The sequence below is a fragment of the Fundulus heteroclitus genome, unplaced genomic scaffold (assembly GCF_011125445.2).
Source record: "Fundulus heteroclitus isolate FHET01 unplaced genomic scaffold, MU-UCD_Fhet_4.1 scaffold_80, whole genome shotgun sequence".
In the NCBI taxonomy this organism is placed as follows: domain Eukaryota; kingdom Metazoa; phylum Chordata; class Actinopteri; order Cyprinodontiformes; family Fundulidae; genus Fundulus; species Fundulus heteroclitus.
The window spans coordinates 814,186-838,267 of NW_023397252.1; the positions used below are offsets into that span (position 1 = coordinate 814,186).

A 24,082-nucleotide genomic window follows, 5' to 3' on the forward strand; every position below is an offset into this window, starting at 1 on the left:
ATCCACATTTAAAGCCTTATTCATTTGTTCTTTGTTTTTACAAACTATCAATAGGTTTCCATCTTACAAAATCTTTACCATTTCGACATCTCCAATTTTCTTTTTTCTTTCTCTTGACATCACTATGGGGCTGATGTTATCCTGTTCTTGCTCATTCTTAAGTTTTAATATTATTTTAAATTCCTCCTTCTTTCCTCCAACTTTCCTCCTTCGTCTGAACTACTTCCTTCCAGTTCTTGTTTACTGCCTTGAATTCCCTTTCCTTCATCTGTTTTATTTCTTCCACGTCCTCTCCCTCTTCCTCTCCCCACTGGCGTCCACCCTTTAAAATCCATACCTTCCTCATTTTCTACTTCCATTTCCACCCAAATCATTCACATACCAGTTTATGCCAAAATGCGCCCTTTCCAAATCTGACATATTTCTATGTTTTGTTTTCCCGCGCCGCTCCAAGTCCAAATCCTACCGACAACACATCCAACGCAACCCCTCCCGTCTCCTTAATCTCGATCTCACTCTAGTTGAGCATGTCTAGCAATAGGCAGATATTATATGTGGGTGGTTGTTGGGAAGGAGATGGCAGCAAGGTCTAAATGGCTCCTCCTGCGTTCAACAGTCTCAAAGCTGTAACACGGAAGCTGTTCTTCTGTCTTGTGCTCCAACTCCTAATGTTCCATAGCATACAAATTTGGAAAAATTCTGAAACTAGAATACTAAGCTGAGAAATAAGTATGTATTATCAAGGGACCCACCAAAAATAATTATTATTCTTTCAATAGAGATGCAGAGATATGAGATACTCTGAACATTTTTCTTCAACTCATTGAAGACACTTTTGTGTACCATCCAAAACTGCTGGTTAAACCAATTATTCAAACATCATGCTTCCATATGTGAGGTATTTCCATAAATACCAGTCTTTGTCTACTAGGCCAAAGCTAATTTAAACTGGATTAAATGGGAAACTCGTGTGTAGTTTCAAATCTGAAGTAAGGCGATTTATGGAAACTTTTTTATCATGCATTACACTGCCTCTCTAAAGGAGAATAAGTATCATACTGTCTTTAACTGATTTAGCTGTTTTTCAAGAAAGAATTTATCCAAAGTTAGCCACTTACGTAAAACTGTCTAAGAATATATATTTTTAAGGGCATTAATTTTGAAATTCCACATCAGATGTAGGTGAACTTTGATAAGCAGCATCTGGAGGTGTTCTACTGTCATTCTGTTGTGAATGCAGAAACTGAAAACACTTTTGTTTAAATAATTATGTGAAATGAAGGGAAAATAAATGAATTAATAAATTTTCAAAAAAGGAACATCCAAATGACCACATAAAACAGTAACAAAAATAAAAACTATGATTTTTTTTTTTTTACATATCCATATTCACATGCCATAGGCCCTATTCTAAAAATACATAAAAAATATTTTTAGAACATAGAAGGGAAAGAATGAAATCAACTCTTTCCAGTCAGTAAATGTAAAAGTTTTGCCTTTATTGTGAAAGGTCAAAGCAAGCATTACTACCGTAATTCGTGGTGTTTGCGTCACTTACAAAACCCAGTGCGGGCTGGCGTCACTTTTGTATTCGAAGTGGAGGCTGACCTGACGGCACCAGCAGAACCGCACTCTGTCACGGACAAACTGGGATTAACAAATTTATCGGCTGCTGTGTCGATAGAAGATGATCAGGTTGTTATTGCTTTACCTCTTCTGTAAGGCATCAGCAGCAGGTAACATCAGACTTTTTCCTGTCTTACTGCCTCACATTGTCTTTGAACAGTAGTGTTTGTTATTATCAGGAATTTTGAAGTAGGTGTTATTATGTACAAAGCGAGTGATTTAATGGCATTTCATGTCTCCAAAGAGAACCACGCTCTAACGTTTTTCACCACCATAACTTCGGACCTCTTGAACTTCCCGGAGTATCAATATTCACTGACAGTTGATAATAATCCAGTCGTTTATTGCGATGGGAGCAACAAGATACTGGATCTGAAGTATGACTGGTTGAAGAAATTATTCCACGACGAACCTGACGTGAACCATGGATTTCGTTACAGATGTTTTGAATTTTGGCCAAACAAAACTAAATCCATTATGAGTGATGTGAAGAAGCTTTCAAGTCAACAAGAAAAAGGTAATTAAAATGTATCTAATATGCTTTTAAGAAGCGTTTTTGTGCCTTTTTAAAGCACAAATTACTAAATGTTATTAAGTAAAAAATGAATGGGTACATGGTTGGGTGTTTTAATTTAAATTGTGATGATGGCGATTTTAGGCTATTTCTATGCAGTAGGATCCTTAGAAATAAGGAAATGATCATCATGAGTTCCTACAGCTAACCTTGCCAGCCAGATTGATAATGTGTAGCACATGTTCCCGTGTGTGTTTGTGGATGCACAAATATGGTGATAATTCATCTGGCAGGCAGGGTTATCATAAAACTGGGCTATGTATCAAACTTTTCTCTAGCAATGCAGTTCACTGTGATAGCTCCTAATTAGATCCAATTAGTCTTATTTAAATCCTAATACATACTGCTTTTTTTTTTTTTTTATCAATATTACATGAAAATCCAGATAAAACAACACATAGGCCCTAAAGAGGCGATTTATATGCTCATATAAATGGTCAGAGATTGTGGAAGTGTGTGTGTGCGTGTGTGTGTGTGTTTAACCTTTAGTTCTCTTTTTCTACGTTCTCTGCGTTGTGTTTATAATGACGGCCAGGAAACAGGATGAGTGAAAAAGCTTTTATCTGTATGAAATGGAATATACAAACGAATCAGGCTTCAGGCTCATCAGCACAGGAACAGCACCCTGTGAGGAATAGCATTTTCTATTAGCTGGGTAGGTGGCACATTCCCTGATGTGTGTTAAATTAACACAGCTAATAGTTTCCTCAAATACATCATATTTAATACAATAACATCCTCGTTAACCTATATACACTTTACAGTTGGCTAGCAATTACATAGAATGGTAATAGATCCAATGTACCAGAGCATCCCCCAAGTGAACCTACCTCGTGCTTGTCACTCACCGACTGGCAATGAGGTCCCTGTGTCCACTACACTTATTACCGCCAACTACCAGTTGGGGGTGCTGAACCCACTAAATATATGACAAGTAGAATCCTCTGCATATTAAACACTGTGACACTCCCCATGGCCGAATTCCACTTGTCCAATCAAAATCAGACAAAAACATCAATATAATCAGAACAATACATATTACAAAAAACGTGCAACCCCCCCAAAAAATAAAATAAATATAACAACACAGGTACAACACACAAAACTACATACAATCACAATTCAAATACACAGGAAAGCAAAACACAACCACCCCTTCCAAATTTAGATTTAAGGTGTCACAATATCAAAATTACAGCAACAAAATCCCAGTCCCAAAGACTACCCATAAGAATTAGTGTGAGGAGAGGTTGGCCAGACCAATCCACACACAAAGGGAAAAGAACATGGCCTTTTTACATATTCTTAAAACATGTAACTGCAAAATGCACCTTATCAATAAACCCAACACACCGACTTTATCAAAGAGACAGGAAACCCATTCCTAAGCAAAAATCACGAACAAGCAAAACTACAGCAAAACTAACAAGAGCTCAAAAGGCTAACAACGGCTTTTGTTTTGGTGCATTATTTCAATAAGTCTAGTCACTGGTTTCAACAAACGTCCAGCACTAGATTTACGGTCAGTAGCACCATCAACTACAGTCACAGCAGATGCATTAGTAACAGGTATGTCAGTAGGAGGGCCAGGGTCTGCAGTTGGTAAAGTCTCTGGGCAAGTCGTAGCAATCACTGAACAACTAGAGTCCCACGCGCTGCTGTCCTCCAAGGCAGCTCCTTCAAAGGCCGGTCCACTCCGAGGTGACACCCTAACTTCAGCAGATTCCGGTGCTTGGTCGAATATTATGTTCTCAAACTGATCAGCATCCTTAATACTCGACTCCCGACTTGCACCAGAGTGTATTTCAGAAACCCACACTCTTCTTCTGAACTCATCCAAGTCCGAGTTAACCTCACTGATAGCTGATCTCTCCATAGTTAGATCCAATGAACTTGTTGCCAGAGACACTGCAGCCTCCTCCTGATCGTCAGTATCACTGTCCGGCAGATGGAGGAAGTCCGCTGGCATTATCAGGTTGCGATGAACAACTTTTGTCTGACCAATGACAGGGTTATGGATCCTGAATGTGTGGCTCTCATCATTTATCCCAACCACTACATACACAGTGCTCTGCCAGTGGTCAGCAAGCTTTCTTTTGCCCCGTTCCCCTTTTTTTGCCAGCAACACACGGTCATTAACTCCCACAGGTGTTCCACACACTCTCCGGTCATACAAATCTTTGTGGCACTGGAGCTGTTTAGTCGCATTTGACTGAGCTATAGCCATAGCTTCTCTCAGATCCCTCCGCAGAGACCCAATGTAGCGATCATAGTCCACAATCTCCGGATCACTGAGTACAGACCCAAAAAGTGTGTCTCTCTTCCGAACATCAGCAGAAATGGCGCATAGCCGGGCGCTAGAGTGCTGTAATGGAGTAGACGTGTTTTACAGAGCTTCTTGTCACTGCCTTCATTTATCATTTAATTACTGCACTGAAGCTATTTGTTTTCTTGCCAGAGGACTAGTAGGCACCTGTTTCTTCAGGATATTGCAATTTTGGCATTTCACATTATGCCATGGAAAGGCGAAGCCCAGAAGTCGACCGTTCAGGCGTGCTCTGCTGTTAGCAACGAGGCTTTTTTAGCCGCCGTCAATAACCATAGAGATGATCTCTCTAAAGTCTACACCTGCGGTGTCAAACATACGACCCGCGGGCCGGTTCCGGCCCACCGAACAATTTAGTCCGGCCCGGTGGCTAAATGCATTATCATTATTCAAAAAAATAAATAATCTTTTTTTTTTTTTTTTTTTTTTTTTAGTGTCCTGTCTGGCAATGGGGCAATAAGAATTGTTGTCTTAATGTCAAAAAGAGCCCATCAGATTTGACTTTCACAGATTTGACTGCTTTTGCCATAGTGCTCCGCTTGATTTATGAATGTGAATAGTTTTATTATGATTCATGCGGGGAATATCTCAAATGATATGGACACTACAATGGGAAAGTAGGAGAGGAAAGGAAGAACAAGAAGAAAAAAAGAAAAGGTGAAAGAAAGAGGAGATAAATAGAAGAAAATGATAAAACAATTATTGAAAAAAACATGTACTTCGTTTAATTGAAAATCTGCAGTTCCTATATTGTCCATGCACCATGTTTTAATCAGCAGATGGTAGCACTGAGCTTCAGATGTGGAAAATTGATTTTGAATAATTTCTTAATTTTTTAAGTATTTTGTCAGTGGTTTTAAGTTCCAAAAAATGTGAATGTTTTTCAACATTGCACAATCACTGTGATCAGTTCTTATGCATAATGCACTTAAGTAAATGTTTAACTGAGTAAAAGTATTGTTGAAATTGCACATACTTTTCTTAAAAACGCTGAGGTTATTCATAATATATTATGTAAAAGTGAAATTCATTTAATATAAAAATCAACAACAAGTCCACTTTTTTAGTTCTAGTGGACTTTTATTCGTGTGGCCCTCTTGAGATCAGATTAAGCTGTATGCGGCCCCTAAACCAAAATGAGTTTAACACCCCTGGTCTACACCCTCGTGGATTCTCTCAAGAAATCACTGGAAGTTCGCCTGGACTCCATTGAGGCTCATTTAACAACCCTGCAGACAGAGCACAGTGAGGTCCAGCACTGTTTAGACGACATAGACACGGCTCTATCCTCTACAGATGCCTGTGTTTCGGCGCTGGAGGCAACTTGCAGCGAGCTAGCGGCGGCTAACGGTCTTCTTGAAACAAAGGTGAATGACTTGGAAGGGCGCTCACGCAGACAAAATATCCGTATTGTTGGCATCAAGGAAGGGGAAGAGGCTGGCCATCCTGCAGAGCTTGTTTCAAAGTTAATCTCGGAGCTGCTGGGACAGGACAACTTTCCCAAGCCCGTTAAAATAGACAGAGCCTGCTGTGCCCTGAGACCCAAGCCACTTCCTAATGAACAACCTCGGATCCTCATCCTCAATGACCGCGACATGATGAATATTCTGCGGCTGAGTCGACAACAATCCCCGCTCCTGTACCACGGCCAGAAAGTCTTCATATTCCCAGACTACACGCCGGAGGTTTCAGCGCAGCACCAGGCATTCAACACCGTGAGGAAAAGGCTGGTGGAAGCTGGTGCCAAATGTTCCCTGCGTTTTCCTGCCAAGCTGCAAGTGTATTTAAATGGCACTGTGAAAACCTTCACTTCACCGGCTGATGCAGAGCGGTTTGTCAACTCATTGTCTCATATCGACTGACTTTAAGCGTTCTACGTGAACATTCATTTAAGCCTTGGTGCACATTAACATTTATATAGTTCCTCTGGAGGTAAACGCGGCTTGTTGGGCTTAGGCTATTCGAGGTTTCCTCTCTGTTATCCGGCAGCCTCCACTTTAGATTGAGGGATATGCCGCTTAGTTCCTGTTGTGGCTGGAGTGAGTTTTGGGGATTTTGTGTTTGTTCTGTTGTTGTTAAAACTCCTGTGTTGTGTTGTGTTCACTTTGTCAGCTGCTGTTTTTACGTTATGATACATGCAGGATAATAATACTTCTAAGCCGGGCATGAGTTGTTTAAATTTTGTCTCCTGGAACTGCAGAGGGCTTGATAAAGGGCTTAAAAGAGCAAAGGTGTTTTCACATTTAAAATCACTCTCTTCTGATATTGTCTTTCTTCAGGAGACGCATATTCAGCCAAATGAGCAGAGACGGTTGAGATCTTCATGGGTGTCACAGGTTTACCAGTCAGATTTTTCTTCCAAGGCTAGAGGGGTCGCAATCCCTATTCGCAAATCCATTCCATTTATCTTTGACTCCATGTCTGCAGATTCAGGGGGAAGATATGTGCTTGTCACTGGCAATATCAATTCCATTCCTGCTGCTTTATTAAATATTTATGCCCCAAATTATGACTGTCCAGATTTTATGACTGTCCAGAAGATATTTGACATTGTTTCACAATGTAATAATAGGGACATAATTATAGGAGGTGACTTCAATTGTTATTTCGATCCATTGCTGGATAGGTCCTCCAATAAAGTTGCGTCTTCTTTGAAATCAGTCCCGGTTCTAAATAATCTCATGCAGTCATTAAATTTAGTTGACATGTGGAGGCTTCAGCATTCTTCTGATCGTAAATACTCTTTTTTTCCCCCTCCCATGGTAGTTTTGCCAGAATTTACCACTTTTTAATTTATTCTAAATTAATTTCACACACAGTCAGCTCAATGTATTACAGCATCTTAATTTCAGATCTCTTACTACAGATTCACTTTAATCTTTATGCCCCGTCGTTTAATTGGAAATTTATCCCCCCCTATCAATTCTGATCAAACATTTCAGGACTATGTTTGTGCCAAAATCTCAGATTTTCTTTTTTTTAATGACAACGGTGAAGTATCTGACTCAGTTTTGTGGGAGTCATTTAAAGTGGTATTAAGGGAATATATTATTTCTTATCAGTCTTCAGTCAAAAAGGCCAAATCACAGCATCTTGCAGATATCCAGGCTAAATTGGCTGTTTTGGAGGACGGCTATCAGAATTCAAATGATGAAAACATACTCAGTCCTATCCTGTCATGGTTGAGTTTTGGTTTGGCTTTGTTTTTCTGTTACTTTCATTTTTTCATCTCTTTTGGGTTAGGTTTGACTTTATTTATTGTTAGTTTTCAGTCATCAGTTATTTTCTGTCAATTTTCACTTCACCTCCTCAGCAGTCAGTCACACCTGATAATCATTTACCAGTTAATTAGTCAGACCCTTGTTTCACCTGTTAGTGCTCTATTTAAACCTCCCTCTGTCTTCAGTTCTGGGCCGTCATCATTCCACACCTCTCCATGCCAGTCCCTGTTGTTGCCTTGGAAGATTTGTTTTTCTTGTTTAAGGTTAGTCCTGCCAGTTTTCTTTAGACTCTTACTTTGCTGTTTGTCCCTGGAGAAGTTCTGCTCTGTGTCCTGGTGTCTCCAGAGAACTGCTAACTGGACTAGCCATCCTGGAAAGGCTCAGCTCTGTACCCTGGTGTCTCCTAAGTTCTGCTAACCTGACTAGCCGCCCTCGAGAAGCTCAGCTCTGTGTCCTGGTGTCTGCAAACGAACTGCTAACCTGCTGTGGCTACTGGGGCTGCTAGCTGAGCAGTTCTGAGCATTCCCGGCTGCCTGGATAGTCGTCAGCTCCTGCCATCACATTCATCCCTGACCTTCTGCAGTCCTGAACCTCCGGTCTTCATCACTCACCACCCAGCATACTTCCTTCAATAAAGACTCAAACTTTTAGTCCCGTGTGTGTGTCCTGAGTTCATCGGTAAACAAAACCCTGACAGTACGGCCCAGTCAAAAGGTGAACTCAGGCGCCATGCGGGACTTACCTGCAGGAGTTGACGACCCGGACATCCTCGCATATGTGGAGATGTGCGAACGCCAGATGAGGGAGAGGTATGCCAAGATGGCTTCCGCCCGGGACCCTGCGCCACCCGTCCGGACCGACTCCACTCCCCAGGTGGTTTACGTGGGCGTTGTTACGGCTACCCCGGAGCCCAGGGAGAGAAGCCGCTCAGCCTCTCGTCGTCTCGGTCATCACCTCCATGACTCGCAACTGGCCCCTCGAGTGAGGCTCATCGTTCCACCTAGCGGAGCTCCACGCATCAAGGAGAGCCAGCTGTGGGATTTCTTCGACGGTGACCGGGACGACCTTCTGCCCTGCTGGCCAGCGGCTACCTCCAAGACTGCCCCGGATTCCTCATCTGGCTCCTTCCGGCAAGGACGGCAGAAGCACCGGCACGGCAGGTCCGTCAAGGACGCGCTTCAGCCTCCAAACCTGCCGCCCTCCGAAGCCTGTAGCCCGGCGCCGCCCTCCGTGCCTGTAGCCCGGCGCCGCCCTCCGAGGTCTGTAGCCCGGCGCCGCCCTCCGAGGTCTGTATTCCGTCACCGCCCAAGCCTCAAGAGGAGGTCCAGGAGGACCTGCCTCCGCCCAAGTTCCGTGAGGAGGTCCAGGAGGACCTGCCTCCGCCCAAGTTCCGTGAGGAGGTCCAGGAGGACCTGCCTCCGCCCAAGCCTCGTGAGGAGGTCCAGGAGGACCTGCCTCTGGCCTCGGTTTCCGCCGAGACCTGTAGCTTGGCACCGCCTCTGACTTTTCTGTTCGGCCGGAGCCGCAGACTGCGGACTTCGAGCCGCTCGACTCTGCCTCGTCGGGGCCGTCCACCACGGCGCCCGTCTCTGACTTCTCTGTTTGGCCGGAGCCGCAGACTGCGGACTTCGAGCCGCTCGACTCTGCCTCGTCGGGGCCGCCCACCACGTCGGCCGCCTCTGACTTTTTTTGTTCGGCCAGAGCCGCCGACCGCGGTCTCCGGGCCGCTTGACTTTGCCTCGTCGGGGCCACCCTCCTCGAGGGTTTAGTCGGGCGATGCTGCTCCACCGCCTGCCTCGTCCAGGACGACCTCCACGAAGACTTTTTCTTTTTTGCTTAGCAGCCGTTCTTGCCTGAGCCCTTAAGGCCAGTGCCTTCTGTTATTTTTGGGGCTCAATTTCAGTTTTGGTTTACTTAGGATTTTTTGGGGTTTTTAGAGTTATTTAGGGGGTTCTTTGTTTTTTCTTTGAGTACTTGAGTTTCTATTTTCGTTTGTTTTTCCACCTCTGTTCTGGTGTTCCAGGTTTGCCTATAGTCTTCCGGTTTTTGCTTTGGTTATTTCTGTTTGCTTTAGAATCCTAGTTTTTTGCCTTGTACTCTTAGTTTTTGTTTTTGTTCTAGCTTTAGTTATCTAGTGTTACAATAGTTTACCGTTCCTGTCCTAGTTTCTTTGTTTTGGTTTTTGCATTAGTTTTATAGTTTTTTTTTTCTCTTGTACGTCTTGCTCTTTTTCCTAGTTTTTTTGTTTTATTTTGATTTCTAGTTTTTTGCTTCGGTTTTTCTTTTGTTATCCCTACCCTAGGTCTTCTGGTTTTGTTATATAGGTTAGTTCATGCCTGGTTTTCTAGTTTTTGGTTTAGATCTTTAGTTTCCCAGCGCTCTTTACGTCCCAGCGCTTCTTAGTTTTGTTTTGGCCCCCTAGCTCTTAGTCCCCTGGCGTGTTTGACGCCCTCCATTCTCGGAATTTAGACGCCCTTAGTTCCTGGTATTTTTGTTTCCTGGCGTGTTAGGACGCCCTCTGACCCCTGTAGATTTCGTGTTTTTCCGGCGTGTTAGAACGCCCTTTGTCTCCTGGCGTTCTAAGACGCCCTCCGCTCTTGTTTCCTGGCATATTAGGATGCCCTTTGTTCCTGGTTCCCTGGTGTTTAGATTTCTAGCGTTTAGATTTAGTGTTCCCGGCGTGTTTAGACGCGCACTGTTCTTGGTTCCCCGGGCGTGTTAGGACGCCCTCTGTTCTCGGTTCCCCGGCGTGTTAGGACGCCCTCTGTTCTCGGTCCCCGGCGAGTTAGGACGCCCTCTGTTCTCGGTTCCCCGGCGTGTAAGTACGCCCTCCGTTCTTGTTCCTAGGCATTTTAGATGTTCCTGCTTCCCTCACATCCCGACGTTCTCTTCCCCAAGCCCCGGCGTTTTCCTCAGGCCCCGGCGGGTTTCCCTTTGGCGCTGTCGTGCGCCCGTTCCTTCCCTTTGGCGTTAAGTACGCCCGTTCCTTCCCTTTGGCGTTAAGTACGCCCGTTCCTTCCCTTTGGTGTTAAGTACGCCCGTTCCTTCCCTTTGGCGCTAAGTACGCCCGTTTCTTCCCTCTGGCGCTAAGTACGCCCGTTTCTTCCCTCTGGCGCCAAGTACGCCCGTTTCTTCCCTCTGGCGCTAAGTACGCCTGTTTCTTCCCTCTGGCACTAAGTACGCCTGTTTCTTCCCTCTGGCGCTAAGTACACCTGTTTCTTCCCTCTGGCGCTAAGTACGCCTGTTTCTTCCCTCTGGCGTTGTCGTACGCCTGTTTCTTCCTTCTGGCGTTGTCGTACGCCTGTTTCTTCCTTCTGGCGTTGTCGTACGCCTGTTTCTTCCCTCTGGCGTTGTCGTACGCCTGTTTCTTCCCTCTGGCGTTGTCGTACGCCTGTTTCTTCCCTCGGGCGTTGTCGTACGCCTGTTTCTTCCCTCGGGCGTTGTCGTACGCCTGTTCTGCCTTGTGGCGATGTTCGCCTGTCATGCCCGTTTTTGCCTTGTGGCGATGTTCGCCTGCCAACATCTGTTAGATGCCCTTTGTTTGGCTTACCAACATCTGTTAGACGCCCTTTTAGTTCGCCCTAGTGGGTAGTTTTGGTTTGATTTTAGCCCACCATCCTACCTTCCCTCCACCCACCCAGGTTAGATCAGCTTGGTTATGACTCTTGCCCGCCATCCTGCCTTCCCTCCACCCATCCTGGTTCGGTCACTTTGTAGTTTGTTTTGTTTGATTTTAGGCCGTCCGGAGTCCGGCCTTGAGGGGGGGGGGGGTAATGTCATGGTTGAGTTTTGGTTTGGCTTTGTTTTTCTGTTACTTTCATTTTTTCATCTCTTTTGGGTTAGGTTTGACTTTATTTATTGTTAGTTTTCAGTCATCAGTTATTTTCTGTCAATTTTCACTTCACCTCCTCAGCAGTCAGTCACACCTGATAATCATTTAGCAGTTAATTAGGCAGACCCTTGTTTCACCTGTTAGTGCTCTATTTAAACCTCCCTCTGTCTTCAGTTCCGCATTGGGCCGTCATCATTCCACACTTCTCCATGCCAGTCCCTGTTGTTGCCTTGGAAGATTTGTTTTTCTTGTTTAAGGTTAGTCCTGCCAGTTTTCTTTAGACTCTTACTTTGCTGTTTGTCCCTGGAGAAGTTCTGCTCTGTGTCCTGGTGTCTCCAGAGAACTGCTAACTGGACTAGCCATCCTGGAAAGGCTCAGCTCTGTGTCCTGGTGTCTCTCAAGTTCTGCTAACCTGACTAGCCGCCCTCGAGAAGCTCAGCTCTGTGTCCTGGTGTCTGCAAACGAACTGCTAACCTGCTGTGGCTACTGGGGCTGCTAGCTGAGCAGTTCTGAGCATTCCCGGCTGCCTGGATAGTCGTCAGCTCCTGCCATCACATTCATCCCTGACCTTCTGCAGTCCTGAACCTCCGGTCTTCATCACTCACCACCCAGCATACTTCCTTCAATAAAGACTCAAACTTTTAGTCCCGTGTGTGTGTCCTGAGTTCATCGGTAAACAAAACCCTGACATATCCTGAAGATAAAATCTGATTACAATCACATGCTCGGGGAACAAGTTGGTAATTACATTCGCAGACTTAAACAAAAACATTTTGAACTAGGGGACAAGCCTGATAGATTGCTTTCCAGACAAATAAAAGGCACACTTGCAGATACAGCTATTCATAAAATTTATTCCCCCTCTGGGCGAATGTTAACTGACCCTAAACTCATAAATGAAGCCTTTCTCAATTATTACAGCAATTTATACACTTCCAAGACAATTGCCATCAGTTCTGATGTTAAAGACTTCCTAAATAATTTAAACATACCTGTTATGCATGAATCCGCCATTGCACACTTGGACTCTAATTTTACAATTGAAGAAATTAAATCTGCAACATGCTCATTATCTTCTGGTAAGGGTTGTGGTCCGGATGGGTTTGGAATAGAATTTTATTAAAGTCATTTGGATCTGGTTGCCCCTCTTCTGCGTATGGTGAACTCTTCAGTGATGGAAGGAGTATTTACTCAGAGTTTGTATGATGCTAATATCTGCCTTCTTCTGAAGAAAGGCAAGGATTACTCTAATGTCGCCTCATACCGCCCTTTAAGTTTACTAAACTGCGACAAAAATATGATTGCAAAAGTATTAGCTACCCATTTAAACAAATATATAGCACGCCTGATCCATCCTGACCAGACTGTCCCTGACAGGTATTCTTTTTCAAATACTCGTCGACTCATATGTTATGTACCGGAACAACCTTCCTGCCTCTGCAGTTATTTCATTGGATGCTCAACAGGCATTTGATCAAATTGAGTGGGACTATTTTTTTATTTTTTTTTGGTTCTCCAAAAATTTTGATAAATTTATGACATTACTAAAAATGCTCTACGCTCACCCCAAATCCTCAGTTTTGACTAATCATGACAGGTCTGCCTCTTTTTCATTACATTGCGGAACCAGAACAACCAGATCAGATCAACCCATCCGTTGATCACTGGCATTTCGGACTATGCTACAGTTAGTCCCATTGGCCTTTATGCGGACGATGTTATCTTGACTCTTTCAGATGTCACAATCTCTCTTTCCCCGCTCCTTACTCTTATAAAAAAAATTGCCACTTTTTCTGGTTTTACTATTAATCGGGACAAAAGTCTTTTTATGCCCCTTTCTGATGGTCCGGACACTGCTTTTCTTAGTAACATCCCATTCAAAGTCTCAACTAGTCATTTTGAATATATGGGTGTAAATATCACAAGGGACCCTAGACTCCTTCTTAAACACAACTTTATTGAATTAATTAACAAGCTTAAATCTATGGTGGACAGGTGGAAGCTCCTCCCTCTTTCCATGATAGGTCGTGTTAATGTTGTCAAGAAGGTGGTCGTCCTGAAATTCACATATCTTTTTCAAAATACACCCATTTATCTCACTGCTTCCTTTTTTAAGATGATAGATTCCATTACAATTCCTTTTATCTAGGCTGGTAAACACCCCTGAATGTCAAAGTCTCACCTTCTAAAACCTAACGCTGAGGGTGGTCTAGGGCTTCCTGTCTTTCGTCATTATTACTGGGCTTGTAACCAGAACCTAGGTTTTTTGGAGTCATGTCTGTCCGAGGGGTGAAGGGGTTTACTCACTGTTGCCCATTTGGCTGCTGAATGAAAACATTGTGTCCTTGACACTTACTACTTCATCTCTTTCTGCTGTACTATTTTCCAATTTTTCCTTCCCTTTTCAGTTGCTGAAGGATAATTTTATACTTAAAAAATTCATTCAGGATTCTGAAGCAGATAAAGACTGTTCTGAATCTCCCTGGTTTTTCGATGTATACTCCTATTTTTCCGAACACAGCTTTTAAAGGCAGGCAATATGGACGTAGCCTTTAAGCACTGGTTAAATAGGGGCTAAGGGGTTAAGGATTTATACGTTGATAATAACTTTGTTTCCTTCACGCAACTCCAATCTAAATTCGGTCTTCCTTCTAGCCACTTTTTCAGGTATTTGCAAGTTCATAATTTTGTCAGACAACATTTCCCTCGCTTTGAAACCATTTCAGAGCAACATAGTTTCTACAAGCTTATAAAAAAGCCCCCTACTTCTAAAGAGCTAATCTCTCAGTTTGTTAATCTTTTGAGTTCATCTCCATCTACTAATCATACAAAAGAGGCCTGGGCTTCGGATACACTAGTCGAAATCTCAGATGAGCTGTGGAAGCTAAGTTTGTCAAGAATCAAAACCTGTTCCATTAACTCTAGATTGCAACTTATTGTAATGATTTATGAGGAGATGAACCCGGCATTCAGCCAGACACTAAAATAATACTTGAAAGGATTTATTTTGGAGATGATGGATGAGCCAGGCAGACAGAAAACAATTCACAACGAAGTATAGAGCAGACATCAGGTGACAACAAAAACTGGGGCACACTCAAAAAACACAGGACAGGTCAGGTAAAATCAGATATTCAAAAATGTGGATGGCTCTTACCAAGGAGACAAGTGTGAAGTTCCGGCAAGAAACAGAAAACTGAGGAGGGTTTAAATAGACAGGTGGGCAGGTGAAACCAAGTGACTCTAATTGACTAGGACAGGTGGAGGTAATCAGGGGAAGTAAAGTGACTGAAAGGATAAGTGGAGGGGAAACAAGAACTAAACTAAACCAATCCAGAACCCACTACCGCAAAAACTAAAACCAATAATATGCCAGGGAAAACTAAAACAACATAGAAACCAAACAAGACAGAAATAGAATCTAAGACAGGGAAGTAAACTGACTAATCAAACATAAAACAAAACAAAACCCAGAATATTACACTTATTCAATTCAAAGTAATCCATTGTCTGCACTTTTCTAAAACCAAACTTAACAAGTTATTTCCCTGTGTCTCACCAATATGTGACAAATGTAAATCAGATGATGGGACTTTGGGTCATCTGTTTGGCTCCTGCCCTAAGCTTATGGACTTCTGGTGCAGAATATTTAAATTTTATAGTAACGCTTATGGCAAAGTTCTATATTCGGATAATCATTTGATACTTTTGGGTTGCTCTAAATTCTCACTTACTCTTCCCATGTCTCTGCAGCAGGCTTTAATGTTTGGTTTGGTGGTTGCAAAACGGGTTATTCTGCGGGAATTGAAATCCTCTATCCCTCTTTGATTTTAGAAATGGCTCATAGATATGGTGTCCTGTAGCTATCTCAAAGAAATTTGTTACTCTTTGTCAGATAACCATCATAAGTTCCTTGATGTGTGAGGTCCTTTTAGTAGATACATTCAAAATAATGGGTTATAATGAGTGTGGTACTTATCTGGACCTGTACTTTTTTTTTCTTCTTACTCATCATTAGGGTTCCAAGCCCGCAGCGCAGGCGAACGGCTATGCCGTTCGTCTGCTCTGTGAGCAGAGAACCCTATTGTTTTTCTCGTGTTTTTAATTTATTTATTATTATTATTAGGGTTCCAAGCCCGCAGCGCAGGCGAACGGCTATGCCGTTCGTCACCCTATTGTTTTTCTCGTGTTTTTAAATTATTTATTATTATTACGGGTAATTATTATTCTCCGCTAAAACGCGTTGGGCGGCCCATGCGGATTTGTAACGAACTTATTGAATCAGGTATCCAAGTACAGAATGTGCACCGCTACTCAAACCCAGAAATTCAGACCCCTCAACAACTAGGGGGCGCTATAACAAAGGACAACGCGTTTTGGCCTGTAACCACCAAACTACTGGTCCTACACTCAAAAACTTCACATCAATTTGTTTATTGGATGATTCTGCAAAATAAAGGGAATTGGCACACCCTTTGTTTCCCAGCTGGTTTTCACGCTACATGGCTACAAAGGTTGGACCTTTCTTGTTAATCTCCTCCTACATTTTTTGTGCAATCCGCGCAAAACTTTATATATAAGCGTGTCATGGACAAATAAAAAAAGTTAACGCGGCAGATTTTTGAATTTTGACTTTTTCAAAAAGTAACGCTACAATAAGTGATTGTTAGCTAGCTAGCTCTAAATGTAATTGCTGGTTATTGTAAAACCATAACAGATTTTGACATGTCCTTTATAAACCATTGTCCAAATAAGATTTTGCACATGTGACCCGCATTTGAGGATCGTCCATCACTAGGGGGCGCTGTGATGTCAAGAAATCTACTACGCAAGAATGGCTGATCGGATTTTTACAAAACCTTCTTCATTCCCTTCCAGACATTGCCCTTAACTAAAGTATTAAATATGGTATTTATTGAAACAAGTGGGCGGGGCCTATTTCCAAAAGTGTGGAAAAAACTGGAAAACTTCAAAAATTCACCTAAAATCACTTGTGTGGTGTAACAAGCTCAGATTTTCAGGATGTATTCCTTGAATAAGGTGCAACAATTCTCTCACTGCATGTATTCCAGTGTTTGAAAGTGCCACACTCTGTTTTTTTCAAAGTTTGTAAAATGGAGAAATCAATGTATTTTCCCCAAATATTGGTCAATCCCAATAAAAATGGCCTCTATCTGTAAAGCACAGCCAGCATAATCATGTCTTTCAGTTTGGTAAAAATCCAGGCGATTTTGACCAATTTACAAGATTTTAAAAATTAATGATACAAGATCATAAAGTTTAATATTTTATTTCTCTGAATCCATTTTTTTAATGACCATCAAAAAAATCGTGTGGTTAGATGAAACACTCTTGGACATTCATGAATATTTTCAGAATTTTAGAGCAAACCGTTGAATTTTAACAAATTTATGAAGTTTGTGATCAGTTTACAGCTCTCAATATCGAGAGCTCTGCCATCCAGAACTGTGAACAGGGCGGCCATTATGCCCATATTTGGGCACATCACCGGAAGTGACATCACATCCTGTGTTTTTTCTAAGCGGAGCAGAGACTTGAAATGGGAGGATAGCTTTTAGAGTTTTGAGAAGAACACATAATTTAAAAAATTTAATTGAATATAAAAAAGATCAAGCAGAAGCAAGGAAAGTTATTTAGAAGGAAAAGAAGACAAAATTGAGAGATTTTTGTGATTCAATAGGCAGAACAACTTCTATAGCTGAGGTATGGGGAATGATTAAGAAAATGAAGGGAAATAGATCAGAGAGAACATATCCAGTTCTAAAACATGAAGAAGGAACAGCATTAACAAATGAATAAAAAGTAGAAGTAATGGCAAGAACATTTGCAAAGATCCATAGTTCAGATATGGATCAGACTTATTCGAAAAGTAACGTTATAATATAATATGGATAGATAGATAGATAGATAGATAGATAGATAGATAGATAGATAGATAGATAGATAGATAGATAGATAGATAGATAGATAGACTTAGAGAGAATTAGAAAACTTTATTTGTCATTTTGTATGCACAGAGTGCGTACAGAACGAAATTCTGTTGCACACAGCTTGTAAATTGCAGTAAAATAAATTACAGTATAAGGTGCAGCAGTGATTTGAAGTAAACAATTGAAATGCAAACAAATCAGGAGAAGTCACAGTGTACAGGTGTGTATTTTTAAAAAACATTTGTATATGCAGAATTGATTGTGCAGAGGGCAATTTGTGCAAGAATACAGCTTGTAAATTACAGTCAATTTAAATTACAGTATAAGGTGCAGCAGTGATTTAAAAGTAAACAATTGAAGTGTAAACAATGCATGAGAAAGTCACAGTGTACAGGTAAGGATTTTTAAAACCATTTGTATGTACTGAATTGATTGTGCAAAGGGCATTTGTGCGAGAATGCATTTAGAAACTGAGAGTTCGACAGCATTTGTAATGCTAGTTGGAGATGCAATGATGCAAAATGAGCAAATATGCAAATGTTGTGCAAAGTTTATGTGTTATAGTTATAGATAGCAGTGACATGCATTCAGGGGAGGCAATCCTGGAAAGAAAGAAAATATAGAATAATGATAACAATATATATTGTGATTCACTCAGTCATTTGTAATAATAATTGTTTTTTTAATCTAATTTCCTTATTTTTTTATGATATTCTCTTTAAAATCGAAGACTTTTGGCTATTTTAAACGTAAATCCTTGGTGGTGCTTGATAGTGAAGCGCCACCAAGCCAGCGATCTTGGTCTCCCCAGGGATTGCGCAATCCCATGTTAACTGCGCTGACTTCCATTCCGTGAATGCATCTTCCTGTCTCTAGATCATAAATTCAATTGTTCAAACACTGATTAACTGATTTTCCACAATTTAATATATGTGGATTACGAATTCGGTTTTGGTCATTAAACTATGTATTTTCGTGTGCTGCTGGGCGATCATAAAAGCCAAAGAGCTGGTTGTATGTGAGGCCGGCAGTTCCTTGGCCTCTAGGCAGGGGGCGCTCAAGGGGCACCGCTCTTATCCCAAAATAGTAGAGTCAAAGCAAGTTATGGATGTGTTATTAGCGAGTTTTGCTAAACAAGTAAAGCACTAAAAAGACTCTAAACATACAGCTGGAACAGGACTGATGAAGGAAGGCTTTCCTCCCTGGCAGTGAGCTCCACTGAGACTGAGAAACTTTTAAAACTGAAGAAGATAAAAAGAACTTTTACCGGAAAGTGACCGATATTTTTGTTCAGAAAGAGTGCAGCTGGACTTCATTTCTAAGTAGAAGTAAGACAGCAATAATTATTCATGTTTTGTTTTTGTAATGAAATGTGCGTAATGTAGGTTAGTTTTTGAATGTGCTACAAATGTAGAAATCCATCATAACTCATAAACTGCTACCAATCAAATGACAAATAATTTAGTTTTATTTATTTTTTAAACAAATAATCAATAATTTTTCCATGTCTCTTGGTTAATTGATTTGGCTCAACCAGTCCCCTTCAGCACTTTGCAATGAGTCTACTCTGTAGTGTATATATTTGTAAATCTGACTGATGACGTCAGTGCTTCACCAGCTATGAACCCTACCGCACGTCACTGATAGATAGATATATCTATCAACATCTGCATACCTTGATTCAAATGAAACGATTTTAGTCTTATTTAACACTACAAGCTACAAGGATAAGAAGAGAATATCTTGGTTGAACTTAGAATAAAAAGGTATAAGTTACGGGAAACATGTAATTCATATATTATGAGTTGTCATGAAAAGGAGTAATGGCATTAATGGTTTAAAGGGTCACTGTAAATGAAGAACATTCATTATATATATATATATATATATATATATATATATATATATATATATATATATATATATATATATAGGGAGACAGTTCATGGTGGGGGTTTGAGGGTCTCTGTTCAATTCAATTCAATTTTATTTATATAGCGCCAAATCATGAAACATGTCATCTCAAGGCACTTTACAAAGTCAAGTTCAATCATATTATTTGTTGATGCTATGGGCTGGGGACATGCAGCGCTGATGCTATGGGCTGGGGACATGCAGCGCTGGGATGAAATGTCCTTAATGGAGGGAAGAGGAGCCCCGATGATCCCTTCTGCTGTCCCCGTCCCCTCTCCTCATTTTCCACCAGTCGGAGGTGCTGCTGCCTCCACACCACACAGAGAGACAGCTGGTCAGAATGCTCTCTATGGTACTTCTGTAGAAGGTTGTGAGAATGTGTGGGGACAGGTGGGCTCTCCTCATCCTCTGCAGGAAGTACAAGCGCTTCTGTGCCCTCTTCACCAGTGACGTGGTGTTCACAGACCAGGTGAGGTTGACTGTGATGTGCACCCCCAGGAACTTGGTGCTGCTAACCACCTCCATAGCTGAACTGTTGATGAATTTGTGTCATCGGCGAACTTCATGATGTGATTGGTGGTGAACCTGGGGGTGCAGTCGTGTGTCATCAGAGTAAACAGCAAGGGGCTCCGGATGCAGCCCTGAGGGGAGCCCGTGCTGAGGGTGATGACATCAGAGGTGGTCTGTCAGACCCGGACCGACAGTGCTCAGGAGGTGAGGAAGTGGTGAAGGGGTGTGCTGAAGCCCAGATGTTCCAGTTTTTCCACCAGATGCTGTGGGATTGAATGCTGAAGTCCAGGAACATGCTCAAAGGGGGCGGTGCGTGGGCTTGGAACCCGTTAATAACTGCTTGCAGTTCTAGTTTACTTTTTGTTGTTGTATTTGCTTTATTTTTTTCTTCTGTCTTGGTTGTTAACTCTGCAAACTATAAATACATTTACAAAAAAAGAAAAAAAAAGAAAGAAATGGCGCATAGCCCGTCGTTTCATGCACTGTGCAATTATAAGCAAGTGTCAAAAACTTCAAAGGTTCAGGCCAATGGTGTTTCGCTCTTGGCGGCAGCCCTCGAGTGATATTAACCAGGGTCCGGTTCATCCTTTTAGGCCTGTGCCTCAGTAGAACTGTTCCTGGCCCCTGTTATGGCCCTGTACTAAAAACATGATATTAAATTTCTTAGTATGATAAATGCTGACAAAGATACCATGACTGACTGGTCATTTGGATCAGTTGTATTTTTTTTCGTTTATATTTTTACCCAATAATAAAATAACAAAATAATAAAAAAATAAATATAAAACAATTATAATAATAAAAATGTATCTGTTTCACGTTAAGCTCTCGCTGTATTGAGAAACGATCAGGGGTCTGCCACAATTGGCTCTTTGGCTTAATATATTCAACGATTGAATGTTGACCTGTTAAATCCCCCCCAATTCTTTTGTTCTGTGCCCCTGTGAAAAAACACTGGCCCCACCCTGGCTCCCCTGCTAAATTTGGTCTAGAACCCCCACTGCATGACCCGTTGCCCATTGGGTGATAAGGCGTAGTGTGTGACTTCTGCATGTCTGCAACAACTCAGCAATAAGAGCACTTTCAAAATTGGCACCCTTGTCTGAATGTAGTCGCTTAGGAAATCCATAGATACAGAAATAATTGTTCCACAACTGGTGTTTGTAAAAAGGAGCGCTACAGCAGGTCATTCATCCCTGCTGCTACCAGACTTTACAATGTTGCACTATAACTGTGATAACTAATGTGCAATAACTAGTGTGCAATTCTATTTAATACCCTGTGCAATAACCTGTGCAATAATCCTGTTAAATAATCCTGTTAAATAAGTGAATTCAGCTGTATAGTTATCTCACTACCTCACTGTTGTTCTTACCTGGTACCACTTTAATGTAAGTCACCTGAATGTACAGAGGTCATCCTAAATCTCTGCTTTATTTCCTTTGTATTTTTATTTGATTTTTTGATACACTGTATATACGTGGACACACTCTATATACCTTATGCACCTTTTCCTCCTTTTGGCACCTTCTTTGTTTATTAAGCCGATGTGTGACAGGTGAATTTCTCCACTGTGAGATCAATAAAGCCTATCTTATCTTATCTCATCTTATCTTAATACTTTCAGTTACTGCCTTTAAACCTGTGCACACCACCACCTTATCTAGTCTGACGTCCTCCGCCCACTGCAAACTTTTAAGGATGGCAGCCATCTCTGCTGTGACAATCGATAAAATATCTGAAAGCCATTAAGATGTATATTTGAAATTCTGAGATATATATATATATATATATATATATATATATATATATATATATATATATATATATATATATATATATGTGTGTGTGTTTGTGTGTGTGTGTGTGTGTATAAATAACTATTCCTACACACCCTTTTATATTCTTTGAGCCATCTGTATCTCAAATGTAATCTCAAATCTAATCTCTAATATATCTAATATACATTTGTTTTTACCCCTATTTCATTTAATTTACATTCTTTCTTCTTTTCAATTACATTCAAGTCTGCTTTTATCTTTGGATATAGCCAAAAAGGAGTTGTGCTTCCTGGATTACTCTTACATAATATTTTATTATCTATTTCATGTTATTTAGTCCATTGATTTCCTTTCCACTCAAACCCATTCCTCTCAAATTTACAGTATTGCCATCAATTTTGTAATACTGTAGGTGTGACGATCCTGGTTCATACTCCACCCTACCTGCAATCAACCCTCAATGGCTCCACCTTGTTTCACCTCTTTATAAACTCTGTCCAGATCTGCTTTTAGTGCCAGAACGTCTCAAGCCACACGGTGAGAACCTTCAAGCCTGTTTATTGAATCAAACCTGTCTGCTCACCTGTTGCCCGACCTAGACCTGATCTCTGTTTCCTGAGCCTGCCGAAGCCCGTCCTGATTCTGTCTGTCTGCCCGGAACCCGTCTGTTCTGGAAACCCTTACCTCTAGACTGTCTCCCCGTGCACCGGACCTGGACTGAACCTGTACCCATCTTTAGAGAACCCTTCTGTACCGCCGCCAGACCTTTGGCCCCCCCATTACGGACCCGGACTGCCCCTGGATAAACGCCCCTATATAGCCCCACACAGACTCTGCTTATCAGCCTCATCTGCCTGCAGACGGGCCTCAGCTCCAAAGCCAGTTCACCTGAACAAGCCAGCTCTCTGTCAGGTTAGTGATCCAGCTTTTAGCAAATTGTCACATCTGCCTCCACTGGTCACTAACCTTCCCATTTGCCTCCAGGAGATTGCTAGCCAGTAAGCGCAAGCAGCGCGTCCTGAGAGCCATGCTTCTCCTCCCTTTAAATAAACTGTGCTCTAAAATGTCACTGACACTGAAGGGTCCGACTTCAGTACATTACAGTAGATGTTGGATTTTCTTTTTTACTTCCTTTTAATTTAATCCAATATGTCAATGCCATGAATGCTGGATATAGGTGCCAGCAACCCCTGCGACCCCATGAGGGATTAAGCGGCTTAGAAAATGGATGGATGGATGGATGGATGTCAATGCCATTTTAAATCTCAGTTCTAACAGAGTTTCACTATTTCAAATAACAATGAATTCATGGGAGTAGTCTTCATTGCTCCTGAAAATACCCTTAATGCCCTATGTTGTAATCTGTCTATTTTTTGTAATGCTGCTGCTCAATACACAATACAACCATAATCTATAGCTGATCTCATTAGAGCCCTGCAGATGTTTAATAGTGATTGCTTACCTGCACCCCAGTGGTTTCCTGCCACTAATTCATTAAATTTAAGACTTTTATGCATTTTGTTTAAAAATTTGCATGTGAGTTTTCCACGTGTAATACCTATCCATCCACACTCAGAAATACTTGAATTCAAACACTGATTCCAACTGCTGACCACACAGTGTTAATTTATCAATATTAACCTTTCCTCCATTAGTTATTATCATATAGCATGATTTGCTACCTGAACATTTAAAACCCCATTTATATGACGATTTCTCAATCTGACTAATTCCTTTTTTAATACTTCTTACTACATGTACCTCATTCTTCCCGTCATCCGTATTGCCCCATTATCTGTGTATAATGCCGATTCAATGCATCCATCTATTTTTGAAAATGTCGTTTATCATAATATTAAACAGTACTGGACTGGTTAGACTTTTCTTGTGGTATTCCATTTTCTATTTCAAAATCTCTTTAATAGTCCTGTCCTAATTTTTCTATCTTTAAAGAAGCTAGCTATCCAGTTATACAGTTTCCCCCCTATTCACATTTGATCTAACTTTATCAAAAGCCCTTCCCTCCACATTGCATCATATGCTTTTTCAATGTCTAAAAATACTCATAATTTCTTTCATTTTCAAAGTTTTCTCAATTTCATTACATATCCTCACAAGAGCATCCACTGTGGAACAACCTGTTCTAAAATCACACTGATATTTACTAACAAACTCCTTTTGATTAAGGGTGAATATTAACATGTCAACTATTATTTTCTCCATCCATTTACATAAATGAGAAGTCAAAGCAATTGGCCTGTAGCTGTTTGGGTCTGTATCATCCTTTCCTGGCTTATTAAAAGGTAAAATTATTTTTTCCAACTTCTAGGAATAATTCTTTCTGTCC

General features: G+C 41.4%; 1 protein-coding gene across 1 annotated transcript in view; it reads left to right on the forward strand.

Moving 5' to 3' along the window:
- The first annotated feature begins 1,921 nt into the window (after positions 1-1,921).
- The window catches only part of LOC110367981 (major histocompatibility complex class I-related gene protein-like), a 46,434-nt gene continuing 24,273 nt past the window's right edge, over positions 1,922-24,082 (forward strand). The window contains exon 1 of the mRNA XM_036134379.1: positions 1,922-2,143. Coding sequence (XP_035990272.1) covers positions 2,104-2,143 — 40 coding nt within the window. The 5' untranslated portion in view covers positions 1,922-2,103. The remainder of the gene's footprint in view (positions 2,144-24,082) is intronic.